Source organism: Vidua chalybeata, chromosome 1 (assembly GCF_026979565.1).
Source record: "Vidua chalybeata isolate OUT-0048 chromosome 1, bVidCha1 merged haplotype, whole genome shotgun sequence".
NCBI classification, from domain to species: domain Eukaryota; kingdom Metazoa; phylum Chordata; class Aves; order Passeriformes; family Viduidae; genus Vidua; species Vidua chalybeata.
In genome coordinates this window covers 9,435,759-9,452,038 of record NC_071530.1, presented here as the reverse complement: position 1 = coordinate 9,452,038, position 16,280 = coordinate 9,435,759, and the positions used below count along the sequence as shown (strand labels likewise).

General features: G+C 36.2%; 1 protein-coding gene across 1 annotated transcript in view; it reads left to right on the top strand.

The window, feature by feature from the left end:
- PTPRN2 (protein tyrosine phosphatase receptor type N2) overlaps nucleotides 1-16,280 on the top strand; it is a 636,316-nt gene that overhangs the window by 209,797 nt on the left and 410,239 nt on the right. Inside the window, exon 4 of the mRNA XM_053934893.1 lies at nucleotides 12,787-12,904. Coding sequence (XP_053790868.1) covers nucleotides 12,787-12,904 — 118 coding nt within the window. The remainder of the gene's footprint in view (nucleotides 1-12,786; nucleotides 12,905-16,280) is intronic.

Below are 16,280 nucleotides of genomic sequence, written 5' to 3'. Positions count from 1 at the left end.
CAGTTTTTGTATTTTGTTTCTCTTGGAAGTTGGAGATATAGTTAAAAAAAAGAATTATCATTCAGAAAATGAAGGATACATACTTAGGAAACACAAATACGCAGCACATAGCATTTGCCTGATGTTATGCCAGGATAGCTTCTACTTTTTTTTTAGAATTACATATTATAAGTCTATATTTGGATTTTTAGTTTATATATACTTATTTCAAGAGGTGTCTAATGAGGTACTAAAGCCACATCAAAATGAGCTGATTGCTTTTGGGTAGTGTATGGATGACCACTGCAAAATATTCCAATGCAGAACGGAAAGAAGGTAATGGGCTTTAAGTAGTGCATTTCACAGAGCTTACAATGAAAGTCTTAAAAATCCATAGACAGGCTTTCCTGTTTGTCTTAAACTTTTGCATTTAGAGTAACTTCTTCCTTTCCTCGGTGCCTCTTGTGTGTTGCATGTGCATTTATGTTGTGTGTGTTTATGAACAGGTTTTTAGAATTTGGACTCAGATCCAAACACATGAATTCTTCAAGGGCAAAGGCAGCATCACTTGTCATTGATTCTGCCAAGCATTTAAGAAGAAGTGACATTTACCAGCTTGTTTTGAAGATTTATAAATGCAATATAGATTTGGCAGGAATATCTGCTTCAATAAATGTTGTGCTGTAGCATATAAGCATGGGCTTTACCACCAGTGGATTCACAAGCACTGTGTCATCCAAGTAAAAATAAATATTCAATAAACAATTTATTAGGGATGTGAGCTCACTTCTGCTTCATTCCACTTGGAAAGGCTTGAAATGTGTTGCCTACATAGTGTTATTAAGGACACAATGAAATGAAGTCAAATTAATTGTGGGATTGTAAAAACTATGTCAGGGAAACTTTCCCTGGCCAACAAAAATGATGCAAAGTATAGTAGGAGAAGGGATATATCCAGCCTATATACATGAGGGTAATTTGTTTAATAGCTAGGGATAAGTGAATCCTAAACACCTGACTAGAAGCTGTTCTTTCCTGCACCTGACTTATGTTTTATGAAAAATGCCTTTCATTCTTCAAGGATGTTTGAAGAGCTTGCACGAAAAGTAAACAGGATTTACAACCATTATGATCATGATTTGGACTACCAGATCTGTTGATATGGCATTAATGTGGATGATAACAGGAATAATAAAAAAAATTACTTTCTGCTTCCTATTCCTGTTATCAATGTAAGGCCATAATGTGGGGAGAGTGGGAAAGGGTCTAGTTTAGCTTTTTCAGTACAATATCTGCACAAGTTCCCATACAGGAGTCCTTCTTTGCACCTATTCATCCAAGGCTGCACCAAAACCAGGGCAGGACCTGCTCTGGGCAACACTTCCAGCTAAACTTCTGTGCTGATGGAGATAAAGGTTTTATGGAGTGTGCTTATCCACACAGCATAACCTGCTCAGCCTCTAGGACAGCCTTGGGAAATAAATGGCCCTGCTTCTGTGCCAGGTACTGCTGGGACAATCCCAGGTGACATCTGAGTGTGCAGGAGAGGAGCTCTAGGAACAGAGACACCTGGGGAGTGCATCATGTCTTGCAGTGGTGGTACCTGCACAGCTGTTATCTGGTATGGTTGCACAATCTTATTTAGCCTCATTGTAATGGGGATCACAGAAAAAAAAAAAAAAAAAATAAAAACAAACCCAAAAACATAAACCAAACATTACATCCACAAAGTATTTTAATGTCACAGTCAGCTAAACAGATTTTTTTACTAAATAGAAAATAGATGTGAAAAAGATTTGTCTTTTTTTTTTTTTCTGACATATCAATGTGAATAAGAGTATCTTTGCTGTAATCGTGGAAATCTTGACCAATTCCAATGTACTTTCAAACAGGTTGATCAAAAATTATCTTTCTGAGTAACATTGGATATATTTGGTTTCTAAAAATGTTGTAGATTTAAGGACTGCATAGAGCAAAATAAGCCAAACCTGACTCTGCTAAATCTAATGTAAAGTACAAAAGCTCAGTCTTGTCTGGCTGTCAAGACAGACGTGTTCAGTTCATATGTTTGAACGTTTGGCAGTTGGCTGAGAAGTAATTGAGAGAAGGAAATATTTTCTTTAATATCATATAATGCATGTAAATTAATATCTATAAATACAGTTTATCTTTATATATAGACATAGAAATAAATGGTGAGTAGGAATAGCAAATTAGCAATAAATCATCTAATTTGCAATGCCTTGTGTTTCTCTTCTATTTGTCATAGTAAATAAAAAAGTTAATCCCAGTTTCCTCCTTTCAACAACTAGTCCTGAAGTGTAAAAATTAACTGATTGTTTCTCTAGACAAAGTATTTGAAACTGCGAGCACTGTGTGAAATTCACTCCTTGCCCTTTCCTTTCTAAGATTTGTGCCTTTTGGTGCCATGATAGCAAACATTTTGTAGGTAGATTGCTTTACTGAACTACAGATTTGGACAACTGAACCACAAGCATTTTGGAGTTAGAAGAGGGCAGTTCTTTGTTATTTTAATCTGATATTTGGAACAGCCATGGAGGAGTGTATGGAACTCTTGGACACTTCAGCTCTTGGTTACATTTACTGTGTGGGTTGCTTATGATTTCTCTACTAAGAAACCTGGTCAGTGACACATAGATCTTAATTTAAATAACAAAATACTTGTAAAAATTGTGCGATATTCTGGCTTTTTAACTTTGTCTTTTGTTGTGAATTAGCTTAAACTGCTCTCAGAGCAATCAGATTGATTGCTGCAGGTTTCATCTATCAAGACTGTTATAACATGGGGGGAGCACTGCTGTTAATTAAAGCTACATTACATTTTCCAGTATTATTTATATGTCTATTGGAATAGTTTATAGATGAATAGAATAATCAATGTTCCTTTCTTACTGCATTTTGTGCCTCCCTTAAAAAGAATTAATATGCAGGTTTTGTTTTCTTAACATGGGAGAAAAATGCATGTGACATTTAACCAGGATACCCTGAGGACGTGGAAAATAAGGCACATGACTGTTCCACCACATCAAAAGTATGGTAATAGGTAGCAGTCGATTATCTAGAAATATATCATTATTTCTTAAAGCTGGGAGCCACTGATCAGAAGGCATCCTCTGTAACAATACTAACAGTGAGACAGAAGAGCTACCTCACCAGTGTTTTTGTAATGCTCTAACATCATTGCTGCTTCACTTCAGTGTTGCTTAAAAGCAGATTTGCTGCTTTTTACAGCATTCAGAGCTGTTGATGAACAAATTTCTAGAATAAATGGTGTTTCTGAAAATATATTAAATTCCTTGATAGTAGTTACTGGTCCTTAAATAGTAAAAATACCCTGAAGTTAAGAAAAAATCCAAGTACCTGCCACTTAGTTCGTGCCACATTGCAGTTGCTCCTTGTTTTGCCACTGTTCCTTGTTTATGCCTGCCCAGTTCTACAATATTCAAATGTCTCATGAAATGCAGTACCACTTTTAACCCCTGAAATTGTGTTTTGTTCTATCTGTGATGCAGATAGAGAAATGAGCCATGCAGCTGGCGTTGCATTACAAGTGGAAGGGCAGATCCAAGAGAAGGCACGAGTGCTTCTGGTCACCCCTCCTGGGGCTCCCCACTCTGGGGCTCAGCCTGCAGGTCCAGCCTACACCTCAAACCATGGCTTGTACCCAGAGAAAGTTCTCTGAGTTCATAGTGAGCACACTGGGAATAGCAGGTCTGTGTAATTAGTGTTAGACCTTAGTGGCATGAAATTTAGCAGAGCTTTTATTTTAGAATATTTGGATTTTAGCTGAGCATAGAACTTGCAAACATAAAATTTCTCCCAGGACTGATAGGAATTTCATGTCCCTCTGTATGTTTTATTTCACTGTTGTGTTGCTGTTTCTCTTTTGGAGGCATTTTGTCAGTGTCAGAGTTTCCAATAAATTACATTTGAACCTAGCTGCTCTTTAGAGTTATGAGCAAAAAACTGATGAAGCTTTTTGATGTGTTATGAATAGATGCCAGCAGAAACTGTCCTCATAAAAACTTTGATTTTAGGGGTTTTAAGCTCATATCTGATGAGCTTGTTCCAGTTCTTCTAGTGCAAATATTTTAATTCATTGACAGTCTTTTTCAAAAACTAATTTAGAGATTAAAAAAATCCCTTTTTTAGTAGCATTGTGGTATACTGTGGTAAAACTGAGTCACAGCTTTATCATGGCATATTTTAAGTGTTCAGAGAGATCAACCCGAGAAAGCAGTAAAGAAACAATAATGTGTGCAGCTGACAAAGCATCAGTGGGAATCCATGAATCAGCACTATATGAATTGTCTAAAAATGTTATTAAAGTTTACTGAGGTATTAACTGCATGAAAGAAGGGAGGGAAAATGAACACCATGTTGGAAATCATGTCAGTCAGAGATTCCCTCATGAAATCCTTTTCATTGTTGGCTAAAATAATCAAATGATAGAATTTTTATCCATAGACACCAGCTTAATATATGGGCAGACACTCTACCTTGGCTTACAAATGGTACAGAAATTTTTTAATTGGAATTGAGTTGTAAATCAGAGCTCTGAGATGCAAAGACTAAAAAGGCGTTAATTAAAAACTTATCTGTCATTCAATGTACAGTAATTGCACCCTTCATTGCAGCTGGTTGGAGGGTCAATACCAAAAAATTTTATGTGCACAAGAAAATAAAAAAGAAGATAATTCAAATACTCCTCCAGCTGAAAATGCCTTTCAGGGTTGCACAAATTCAGTGTGTGTATTTTCTCTACAAGGGGTGAATTCAAAATGAAACCTGAGGAGCTCTAATCAGATTTTGGGGAACAGCATGACCTGCAGATTGTTCATCTTTGCTGCAGGCAAACTGACTTGGCTAGCTTAGTTCCCTGAACTTTCAGCCACCAAGATCCTTACAGGGTTGCTAAAGGAACTCTCTCTTCTGCAACTTCTGGGCTTTTATTAATAATAATAGCAACAATAACAATTATTGTTATTGCTGCAGAAAGAGACTCTGCAAATGCATACAATATATGGCCACTCCCAGGAGGAATTTACGGTCTCAGAAATGGTTTAAAAGTGGAAAATGGAAGATATGGTTCTGCACAAACAGTGTGTAGAGTTTCTTCCAGTCCTTTAGTATAAACAAACTACCTTTTACCTGCTTTAATTTGTGTTTGTCATAATGCAGCACAGAGTGTGATGGGCAGCAGACCTAAGGCCCTTCCTAGGGCAAGGGTTTCAGAAATATTGAATTTCCTGATGGGATAGACTGGGAGTGTCCTGGAGAAGCCTTTGCTCTGGCTCATTGTAACCCTCTCTCTGTGCTGCTGGTGCATTGTCTGTACTTTGGTCAGAGGGAATTTTGTTCAGGTGCCCTTGCAGCTGCAGCCCTCGCTGTCCAGCCTGGGGTGGCACCCCTGGGGTTGGCTTTGCACGCGCAGCCGAGAGCTCTGCTCTGACAGCCGAAAATTGATTTTTCACAAACGTCAAAGAGAGTCCAACAGTTACGTAAAATAGGGGTGAGAACCACTATGTGGAGCTGAAAGAACAGTTCTGCTCATATGCATTTAAAAATACATGAAGAACTGTAGGTCTCAGGTGAATTTGCCAGAGTAAATGTAACCTGTATATCCACTTAATTTGCTGTACTGATTTAAGTGACGGCACATTTTCAACCAATCCTACCTTGTTACAGGTGATGTTTTAATTCTGAGACTGAAGACTCTTCAAAAGTCCTTTGCCAGGAACTATATTTTTTGTGACAATAAGGGTGTCATCCTACTGATAGCATGAAATGAATTGGATAAAATAAAATGAGAAGGAAAACCTGCTGATTTTAAATGTATTAATAAATACTATTTGGATAAAATCTCCATTCTTAGCATTGTACAGTCTAGCATTACAACCAGTTTATGCAAACTTAGAGATTCTGAGTTTGAGAAAAACTTTGAGTTCAAATTAAAGTGTAGAGTGGTGTAAGACATCTTGGAAGGAAATAATAAGATAGAAAAAGAAAGAGAAAGGAACAGAAAAATGAAATTAATTTTGACAGAAAAAAAGATAACTTCTTACTCTAAAAGGAGATTGCAGAGGATTAATATATTAAAGAGTTGTTTTGCAGCATGAAGCTAATATCAGACCTTTTTGTGTTAAATTTACAATAGTTTCATGCTTTTTGGTGTGAGTGCCAGCTACTGCGTCTGGGTTCAGAGCTCGGTGAAACAAGCAAAGTAGTCTCATCTTTATTTTAGTGTCACTATTTTGAGTGCATGTGAATATTTCCTCATGTTCATTAAACTCCTTGGGCTGACAGCACAGAGGAAATGTCTCTGCATAGTCCAGGGACAGAAGGAAATGCTCCTTTTCTCACCATTTATTAGAGTTGATTGTTTTTTTAATAAATATGTCACAGCCTAGACAGGGCAGAAAGATATTCAAGTCAAAGATGGGATTGGCCATGAGTTAAATTAAAGTTGAACATTAATATAAAGTTATAACAATGCAAGATAACCTCCCTTCCTAGAAAGCATTTCTGTGAATGGAATGATATGCCTTTGAGTTGAGGGTCAGTAGTTTGTGGGAAGGTTTATATGACATGGTGAATAGCATGGGATTCATCTCAAGGATTTGGGAATCATGTATCCATTCTGTTGTAGTCTTTGGAAAGTAACCTGCTCTGTGTGGAAATGTGGAGATATATTTTGTGTTATCATACTAGTCTTTTATTACTATCAGCTCCAGTGGCAGAAAAGTCTTATGTAACACTTAGAAACTTTCTCTTGAAGAAACCAAATTATTTGTAGCTCTCTGCAAGAGCTGAAATAAAGGTACGGAAACATTACATGCTGAGTCCTGTGAGAGCTTTTTATAATCACCTTGGCAAATGAAGCACTCATTTGGCTTTTTCAAATAATAGAAAAATTTCAAAAACTGAAGAGAAAAGCCTTCCCTCTACCTTCTGGGATAGTTGCTTAGAGTAAATTAAAATCAGGACTGTAAGCAGATCATGGTTGTAATTTAGTTCTATGGAGATTATCACTTTTATGTATAATAAAACAATATGTGAAATATTGAAGCTGTAATCCTTAGGCAGCCCTTTCATCTGCTCATTCAAACAGAAGCTCTTTGCCTGTGAGTGAATTGCTGCTGAGTGCAGCAAATGAAATTCTTCTATATTAGAAAGGTCTCATTAGAAACTCCAAAAGAAGGCCAAAAAGTCACCAATGTAAACCTGGTACCTGGCAGTGGAAAAGGGAATGAAATAAAAAAAATGCTTAGGAGGAGTATCAGGAGAGGATGACCACAGTTCCAGCTGAGATGGACAAGAGTGGTGATAACTGCTTATAAACCCCAGTCATTTCTTCAAATAAATTCTGAACCAGATGTTCTTGTCATCTAGAAGGCAAACACAAAGTTAGACCAGAGCAAAAAAATTCAATTAAAATAAGTTTTTCTGGAAGTGTAATACAAAGTGTTTTGGCAGACTTCCTTCCAGTTTTGTATAAAATGTCTTAGTCAAAATTTTCACTAAAAATGAATATTCCAATACAAAGAAATGGGGAAATTAAAAGGTTGTGGTATAAGAGCTAGGTTTAACTTCTCTATTTCTATTTTTGCCATTAACTTGTAATTTCAAGTTGTATTACAAAATTGCTTTTGGGTGAAGTTTTATTTTAAGAGAAAACATCAGAATTTTGTCTCTTAGGTAGGAAATACAGCAATAGCAACTGAAAGACTTAATTTTGTTGTACACAGCAACCTCAGCATTAAATCTGCAATTTTGACTTAGCCAGAGCTGAAATATGTGGACATTATTGGATACGTCCTTGAGCTCTGAAAAGGGAGGTGTGGAATGAGAACAGAGCAGGTCCTCTGGAGAATGTGGAAAGGCAGCCTGCAGAAAGGCATGTCTATACATTACTCTGACCTGTCTGTTGTGAAAATAGGGAAGAAAGCAAATCATTCCCAATTCTGCAGACGTTCTGACAGCTAAAGTAGGCATTAACAATTTGCAACACATGGCATGGGGGATGAAAGTCTCTGAGCTCTACAGCTGAGAGTTTCTTGGCTGAAATGAAGTAGCAGTTGAAGGTAGCTCAGAGAAAAAAAAATATTTTTAATCTACCATATAGGGACAAAATGCCTAACATTACCAAAAACTGGAGAAAAAAATAATGTCACAACTCAGAAATAGTGCATATCCTGTCTTTAATTCTGAATAATTCTGAGGGATTTGGGCCTTAATAAAGTGCATTTTCCTAACTGAGCAGGATCAAGTCTTAGTATAGATGTTTCTGCAAATTTAGAATAATCTCCATTCATTTTCAATGAATTTGGTATGTAAAAATAATTTTGTTGATAATATATTGATGCAGAACTGATAAGTTTAGATTTCAATTGGTACAAGAACTGGAGGAGTCAGACAAAGGTTCTGCTGGACTTTCCTGCAGAGCTCTATTCAGCCTCAGCCATGCTGGTTGGGAAGAGGGTTGGGAGCAGCAGCAGGAAGAGATATGCACAGCCAAATCTTTGGGCAGTGAGAACTGTTGTTTCTTTAAAGGACTTATATTGAGCTCTTCTGATTTACACCAGAACTTCTCCAAACCATTAAAAAGCTTTTGTTTTTCTTGCTTAGGCTTTCAGAGGGAGGGAAATTCATTTGTATGAGTAAGTCTGAACTAGAATAAGTTTAAACAGAGAAGTAGCAGATAAATGTTTTCAAAAGCTGCTGTTATAATTTAAGTGCATTAAAGATGTGGTCAGGTATATTTGGAGAGACATCAAGTTTCTCTAAGATGGAAAACAGAGTCAAAACCACACAAAAAATTGCAATTGCTTAGAAAAATTGATCAGCTGGGAGAAGGAAACACATACTTGAATTTTGAGTATTTTTCAATAATTCTCTGTAACCGCGATAGCAGCAAAGGCAATTAAGCAGGTTAAGTGAAATTTTATGTTGAATTTGAAAGCAATTTGTATTTTAATTTTGTAGACAGAAGCTAACATCTTCACCACTATGAATCTCTGAAACTGTTTTCTTCACTATTTAAACTGCTTGCTTTTGATTTGTTTTCAGCTAATAATTCTTAGAAGAGTACCCTCTGTTGACATAGCCATTGCTAAGTGTTGAATATAATGGGCACCTAAACAATTTTATTATTTTTGTAGTTGGGGGTAATAATAATAATAATAGAAGACTGTGATGTGGAAATAAAAGACCTGGGGAGATACTTGATGATGTGAAAGACTTTGTTATATCCAGACAATCTCCGTTAGATTTGACCTTCCGGTTGGGTTTGATGCAGGTATTAATGTCTTGTCTTCACTGTCTTTATACTGGCATTCCCTTTTCACGTATATTTAGGTTATGGAGTTCCAATTAAATTAAAAACAAAACAAAAAAAAAAATTAAATATTGGGCTGACACCAATGAAAATGGTGTAGGGAATGTAGGGAAAAACCTGTACTGATGGCTGTTTTACATGGGGTCTCACTACTATCAGTGATCTTCAACTTTGTGTCTGCTGCTGTTGTCACAGTGTTTGCGTCATTTCGGCATCTGCCAGACCCCTTCTCTTCCCTTGACATTGTCCCTCTGTGGGAATCTGGGCTGGGAGAGCAGGGCCTGGGCCTTGCAGCCGCGGGGGGGGATGGATAATCGGGGCTGGGCGTCCCCCGCGCCGCTCCCCGCCGGTGACATGGAAGTAATGCGCGCACAAGGGCTCTGCTGTGATCCTGCTCAGCCGCTGGACACAAATCGCAATAATTGGGTGGCCAGGCCGGGGCTGGCGCGAGCTGTGACGGCACGGACAAAGGGAACAGGAAATCGCCACACGGCGTCATATGCTCCTTCTCAGCCTTAATTCTGATTGCAGCTGTCAGCGTGGCATTATGGCTCTTGAATGTGCTGTTTTATTCAGCTCAGTGTGTGGGAGATATTTTTTGAAACTGAAACAATGCTGGAAAATGATTGGCATGAGGTTAACTTTAGGCAAGCTGCAGTTCCTGAGATCATTGCATAAGAGACAGCAATATTAAATTACTGGCAAGGGGATTTTTGAATTAGTTAAAATTTGTGGTTTTCATCCATGTCTTGTCCTAACACTGGAGTTACAAGTGCTGGAGATACAGCTGAGAGGGCATATTCCCTTAACTCCAGTTTTTTCTAGCTCTGTAACAAGTAGTCTGTTTTTCTTTTATCTATTTACTCTTTTTTAGTGCCATAGTTACATTTTTTACAGCATTAAGGATGATAGTCCATCTTTACTGGTTTGAAATGCATTAGGAAAAGATGTTAAAATTGTGCAGCAGTAGAAAAAAAAATTGAAGATAACAACAGACTTACCATTCTCTTGACTAGTGAGAACAAGCATGGCATCACAATGGTTTCATATGCTCTTTTACTGAAAACGTTGGGTTTTGTAGGCACAAAACTCTGCATTTCTCAGGATTCAGACATTAATTTCTTATGTGTATGCAGGTACCATGGATGAACTCTTTTTGCTTTAATTTGAAAAAATTCTTCAGAATAATTAAATGTATTTTTCTTCAAAGTTTATGTTATTTATTGTATACCCTTTAATAGGGTTAGCATTGGCTTAGAGAGTGAAACTGTAGTAATTTTCGACTCATGGTTCATGAACTCATAGTTTTAAGGCTTTGCTAAGGATTTTACTATACATGTATTCTAGCTGAACTTTCTATGTTGCGAATTCTCCTAAAATTTAAAGTTATCTTGTTTTTTTCTCCTTCATGAGATCATAAAACCAGCAGAAATGTGTAGTGCTAGACAAGAGAGAAGTAAAGTAGAACATATATATATATATATATATAGGTATGGAATATATCTCAACTTTGTTTTTAAAATCATTTTAATTACACTACATCACAGTAATCATAGGTGCACGGTGACTCATTTTTGTGTGTTCACATAAAAACATGTACTGAGCAGCCTTAGATTCAGATTTTTGAAACTATTTGAATCCATCTTCTTACATGGCATCTTTGAAAAGGTGATATTTGCATTTGAAAAGGATGAATCAGAAATAAAACCAGATTAGATAGAGACAGATACTCTTTCCCCTTCCAAGTGTCTGGAGTCGTTTACTGTAGCCATTAACATTTAATATGGCTTCAGGTGAAGTGTTTCCTCAATAAACTTGAGTAACATTTTTATTTAAGGAAAGGAGAAAGAAGGATCACAAGTGGAATGTTAGAAAGCTTTTTTGTTTGTTAAAGCCTTCATGCATACTTACGTTGGTTCAGATTTTTTATTATTATTATTAGTTTCACTAATGAAAAAAAAAATCTTTGGGATGCAGCCCACCTAAATCTTGCCCAAATGGGACCTTTCTTTCCTCCCCACCCCAATCTTGTCTAAATCCAAGACAACGCCAGAGTTTTAATGCTTCCTAGCCCTGTCTAAATGTATACTGAACTTACAGAAGTGTCCCCTCTCTAGGATGAAAATTTGATCAGTATTAAAGTAATTTTTGCTTCTGCATGCTCAGAATTGTCTCCTTGGGCAGAATGAAGAAATGTCCTATTTAGGCTTCCTTTTCAATTCTAGAATTTAGTAAATGAGTAAATAATTCTGCTTCAATGCAGTGGAAAAATCTGAAGAGCCCAATGGATAAAGCACCCATCCCAGGTAGTGAGGTGGTGGTAGTGAGTTCTGAGTTCTGCTGAGGTTGAGGATGCTTTATCTTCATTCTAAGGGTCTGCCTTCACCAAAAAACCTCATGTTGACTCCAGATGGTGATGAAGCTTATAATTTGTACAGAGAATAGGGACTGAACCAGAAATCCTCCTTTCAAATTCTAGCACCTTCCCTTTCTGCTTCTAACAACCAGATCTGACTGCCTGAATCTGGAGCTAGAGAGGATTTTTCTTTAGGTGGTTTCTTAGAGAAAGATATTATCAGAATAACCATATCTGGAACTTCTATCAATGGTCATTGGGAGATCTGTAGTGTTTGGCTGCACAGGGCATAACAGCAGAAATTCTCTTCAGTTGTGTGATATTTAGCCATTAGATATTTACAGAGCTTTGCATCGGCAAATTCTATGATCTAAAGTGTTACTGTAACATGTAAAAAAACAGGTAACAAAGTAAAAGTTTGTAACATGTTACAAATCAGGTAACAATTATGTTTGGGATTATATCATTATTTCAAGTATAATTACTGAGAGATTGGAAGCGTGTGTACTTAAGGAGTAGTCACTGTAATTTGCCTACATAGTTGCACTCACCCCTTGTTGAAAAGTTCTTTGTTGTAACGTTTAAATATAACTTAAGTTGACTTCCACCTGGGTTATACTAAAACTTGCAGTACTAGCTCCTTAGTGTTCAAAACCTTAATGTTTCATGGAGAAAACAGAAAGGAGGCATTGTGCTGTGAATGGGGAGGACATGAAGCAACCTTTCCACAGACACCAGCTAGTAGGATAACCTCCATAGCTGTCCAAAATAACCCTTTTTTATCTATTAAAACTGGTTTGCAGCTAGTTAAGATTCTGCTAAGACCAAAGGCTTTCAAAATGTCCTTGCATGATTTACTGTCTTCCTTCTATTGCAAGGAAGTTTCATTAGCAAAATTTCACTAACGGAATTTCATACGGAAGAGAAAAATTTGTAGTTCACTCATGGGTTCCAACTGAGTGAGGCTTCTTTTTTCTTTTTTCTTTTTTTTTTAATTTTGTTTATATAGGACACATTTTTGCCAAACTTTCAAGTTATTAAATAGTGATTCTTTTTCATTCTGTTTTTGTTTGTTTGTTTCATTATTTATCAGGTTTTACCTGGCGAGACGATTACACACAGCATGTTATTGGTCAGGAACTCTCAACCATTCACAAAATCCACAGCAGGCACCCTGATGTATTTGCATCTGAAGGATCTGACACAGGAAGGTAAGTCTTCTGCAGTGGTTTTGCTTGGATTTTGGAAAGGTTTGCAAATGATAAGAAAGAGGTTGGCCCAGAAGCAGAATTTTAAAAAATCACTAAAACCACTATCTATATGGTAAAGGCATCCACCAGTGTTCAAGAGCAAGAATGAATTAAAACCCAGGACCTTGTTCTTCTGTTTGTCATCAAGTTAAGGAACTACATTTTCTATTGTTAATTAAGGTGTCAGAATTCAAAACATCAGGCCTTGCATTCAATTTATGCACTCTCTACTGTCAGTTCAGCCATCCCTACCTATGACTAGCTTCAAAAGTCAAACTTATAGTAGCTCAACTACAGGAGATATTTTATTCTGGACTAAGCACTGAATGACATTCTGAGTGACTAATGATATTTTCAAAGTCAAATTCTTCCAAAACATACATATAATTGATTTGAAGTCCATAGATTCCTAGTGGTAGTGTTGGGACATGGCTTGAAAGGTATTGAGGGGTGACTTTGCAGTAATTGGTTGCAAGACACATCAGTAATTCTGTAGAGTGATATGGTTGTAGAACTTGCATTTATATCATCATACAGTTGCACATATAAAGAGACCCTTTCACCTGGTCTGTTCTGTCCTACAGGATTTTAAGTGCAACCCAACCACACAAATCCCAGAATGAAATTTTAGGAACAATTAAAAATGACAAATTTTGCTTTATCTTACGTGATTTTAAGAAATATGTTCTCAAAAGTAGTGAAATTGAAAGAAAGGGATTTATGATAAAAAAAAAATCATCATAATGGGATAAATTTGAGCTTCTAGCCTTAATGGGCAAAATATCAAATGCTGGAACTCAGATCTTCATGTACTGCAGTATGTGGTTTGCATATACTGCAAGCCATTTCTTTTCTAGATTGCTTTTTTCTGGAAATAAAATGCTGTGTAATTGATACTTCCCAGTGTCTTCAACTGTGTTTGCCTCGCTTTGATTTAATTCAGAGACTTTGACCCTGATTTCACATGATTGCTGATTCAAAAGCATTTCTGAAAATCACAGCACCATTTCAGCAGTGCAGTAAGGTAGAAACTTAATGTCTAAAGCAGATAGTGATCTAAAGATTACCATAAAGGTGATAACAACATGTGGTTGAATCCATAAACATGTTTTCACTGCTTAGATACACAAAATGTCAGTATTGAGTGGATTACTCTCAGTAGATGGTATCAGAAATGATCTTCAATATCTTCTGGGTTTTTTTTAAGAGAGTACCTAAAATTTTTATTCATGAGAGTAAGACAAAATAGGCCAGATTTCCATGATATCAAGACCATATTCTGCAGTGTTCCAGATCTGTAGTTGTATAAAAATAAAAAAATATAAGAAGACATAAAAAATTATTTAAGATTTGGATTGAAAACAAATGCTTACTTTTAGGAATTCCTGTTTTTAACAAGTTTGAGATGTTTTACATTTTTAACTATAACTAAGTGTTAGAAAAAATCTGCAAGATTTTGTATATTGATACTTCAAGAACATCAGAATTCCAAATGTGTTCACATAAAGCAGTTCCTATTGTGGATAGATTTTCTGCAGTCACCAAGCTGTGCTTCTGAAAGCATTATCTTATGTGCCAACAGTTTAAAGCATTAATTGATTTTTCTAGTTGTCCATTTGCAATGTGTTTTGTAGGTCAGAGAACAGTAGGAAATCTGGTGTCTTGTAGATTCTGATCAAGTGTGTTATATGTTCAGTGTGCTCAGTGTGCTTGCTAAAATCTAATCAGATAATAATTAAATAATTTAAAAAGCAACTTAGAGTAGGTATCTAATTATCAAAGAAGCATTATGTCAGGAAGACCTTTTATTAAGGGTAACGTGTGTAATAAGACAATATGAAGTCATACTAATGAGTCATTAATCCCCACAGAGCTGGCGAGGGCAAGAAAATAGACTGAGACACTTGAAAGGTAAATTGACTTAGGCTAAATTAGTGCATAGGAAATCTGATGAAACAGAAGACATGGATTTCATCTCAAAAAAAAATGCTGAAACTGGGAGTTTGATTTCAAGATGAAAGTTCTTTCTTTTTTGGCTAACTGGAGTGTACGTGGTATTTCCTGGGTCCTTATTAAATTTCAAAAAACCCTCTCTTGAAAGAGGGCTCAAGATAAAGGAAAAAAGTCCATTCTGCACAGAGGGAATAAATGTCAGTTGTGTTCATTGGTGCAATTAGGCAAAACCACAAACGTTTCCAGCAAACTTCAATGTATGAAATGGGGTATAGTATTATTTCTGTAATAAAACCTTCATCAAGTCAGTAATAAGATACTCTCAGCACTTAAAATGGAGAAATTTATTCTAAAATGTGTGGTTTCTATTAATTGGGAACATTCCAGAAATAGCAGAGGTGCAGTGATTTAGATATTTCCACAATAAAACTTCTAAAATGCTAGATTTTGTAGGAAATACATAATTATTTCTGTAGATAAATAATTATATGTAGTATTGTCCTTATACTCTTAAGTTCACTGTATGCAAAATCATCTTTCAGAGCAAATTAAAACTGAAAATACTTCCCAATAAGTGCACAAAAAAGAACTAATCTGACAGTCATTTCTTCTACTCACCAAGTGCTTTTATATATTTCTCTTTCATCCATTTTCCAGTATGACTTTGTCATATTTAAAATAAATATTTTAATTTAGTTCCTATAATTGGTCAGTTAATGCATTCCTGAGTTAACAAGGTGATACAGTGGTGAATTACAAAATTTTTTTTAATCTTTCAAATGTATTCATAGTGCCTTATTAAAGTTGTCATCAAATGAAACATAAAGCTTTGTATTATTTTACATTTTAATCGTTTAAATGTTTATAGCATAAAATATTACATCTAATGTGGAATGTAAATATGAGCACAATTATTGTCTCCTTATGAAAAATGAGAAATCTTAGATCCCAGATTTTACTTCTAAGACCAGTGACAGTGACTATATATTGTAAATAATGGTTTGAAAAGCCAACCTAAACACTGTCCTTTGTGCATTCAGTTCCCATTAGCTCCAGTGGAAATCCTTGAGGCAGCATTTGGTCTGTTTCTTTGTTTTTGTCATTTTCCCTTCCTTTTAAAATTAGTGAAAAAAGCAGAAGATAGGTGTTGGAATTAGTCAATGAATGAAAGGTGAGTGCTGGCAACTGGGATCCTCCCTATGAAGAGAGCCTGTTTGGATTAGTTCATCTCTACTGAAGCAGAAAGCACAGTACCCAGGTTTTTCTGAAACTGCAGAATAGTTTTGGTCTGGCTTTAAGCTGAAAAGAAGGTGGATATTGTTACCTGCATGTCCACACTCCATCAGAAGGCAGAATTCAGAGCACTGGAATAAGAAAAAAATGC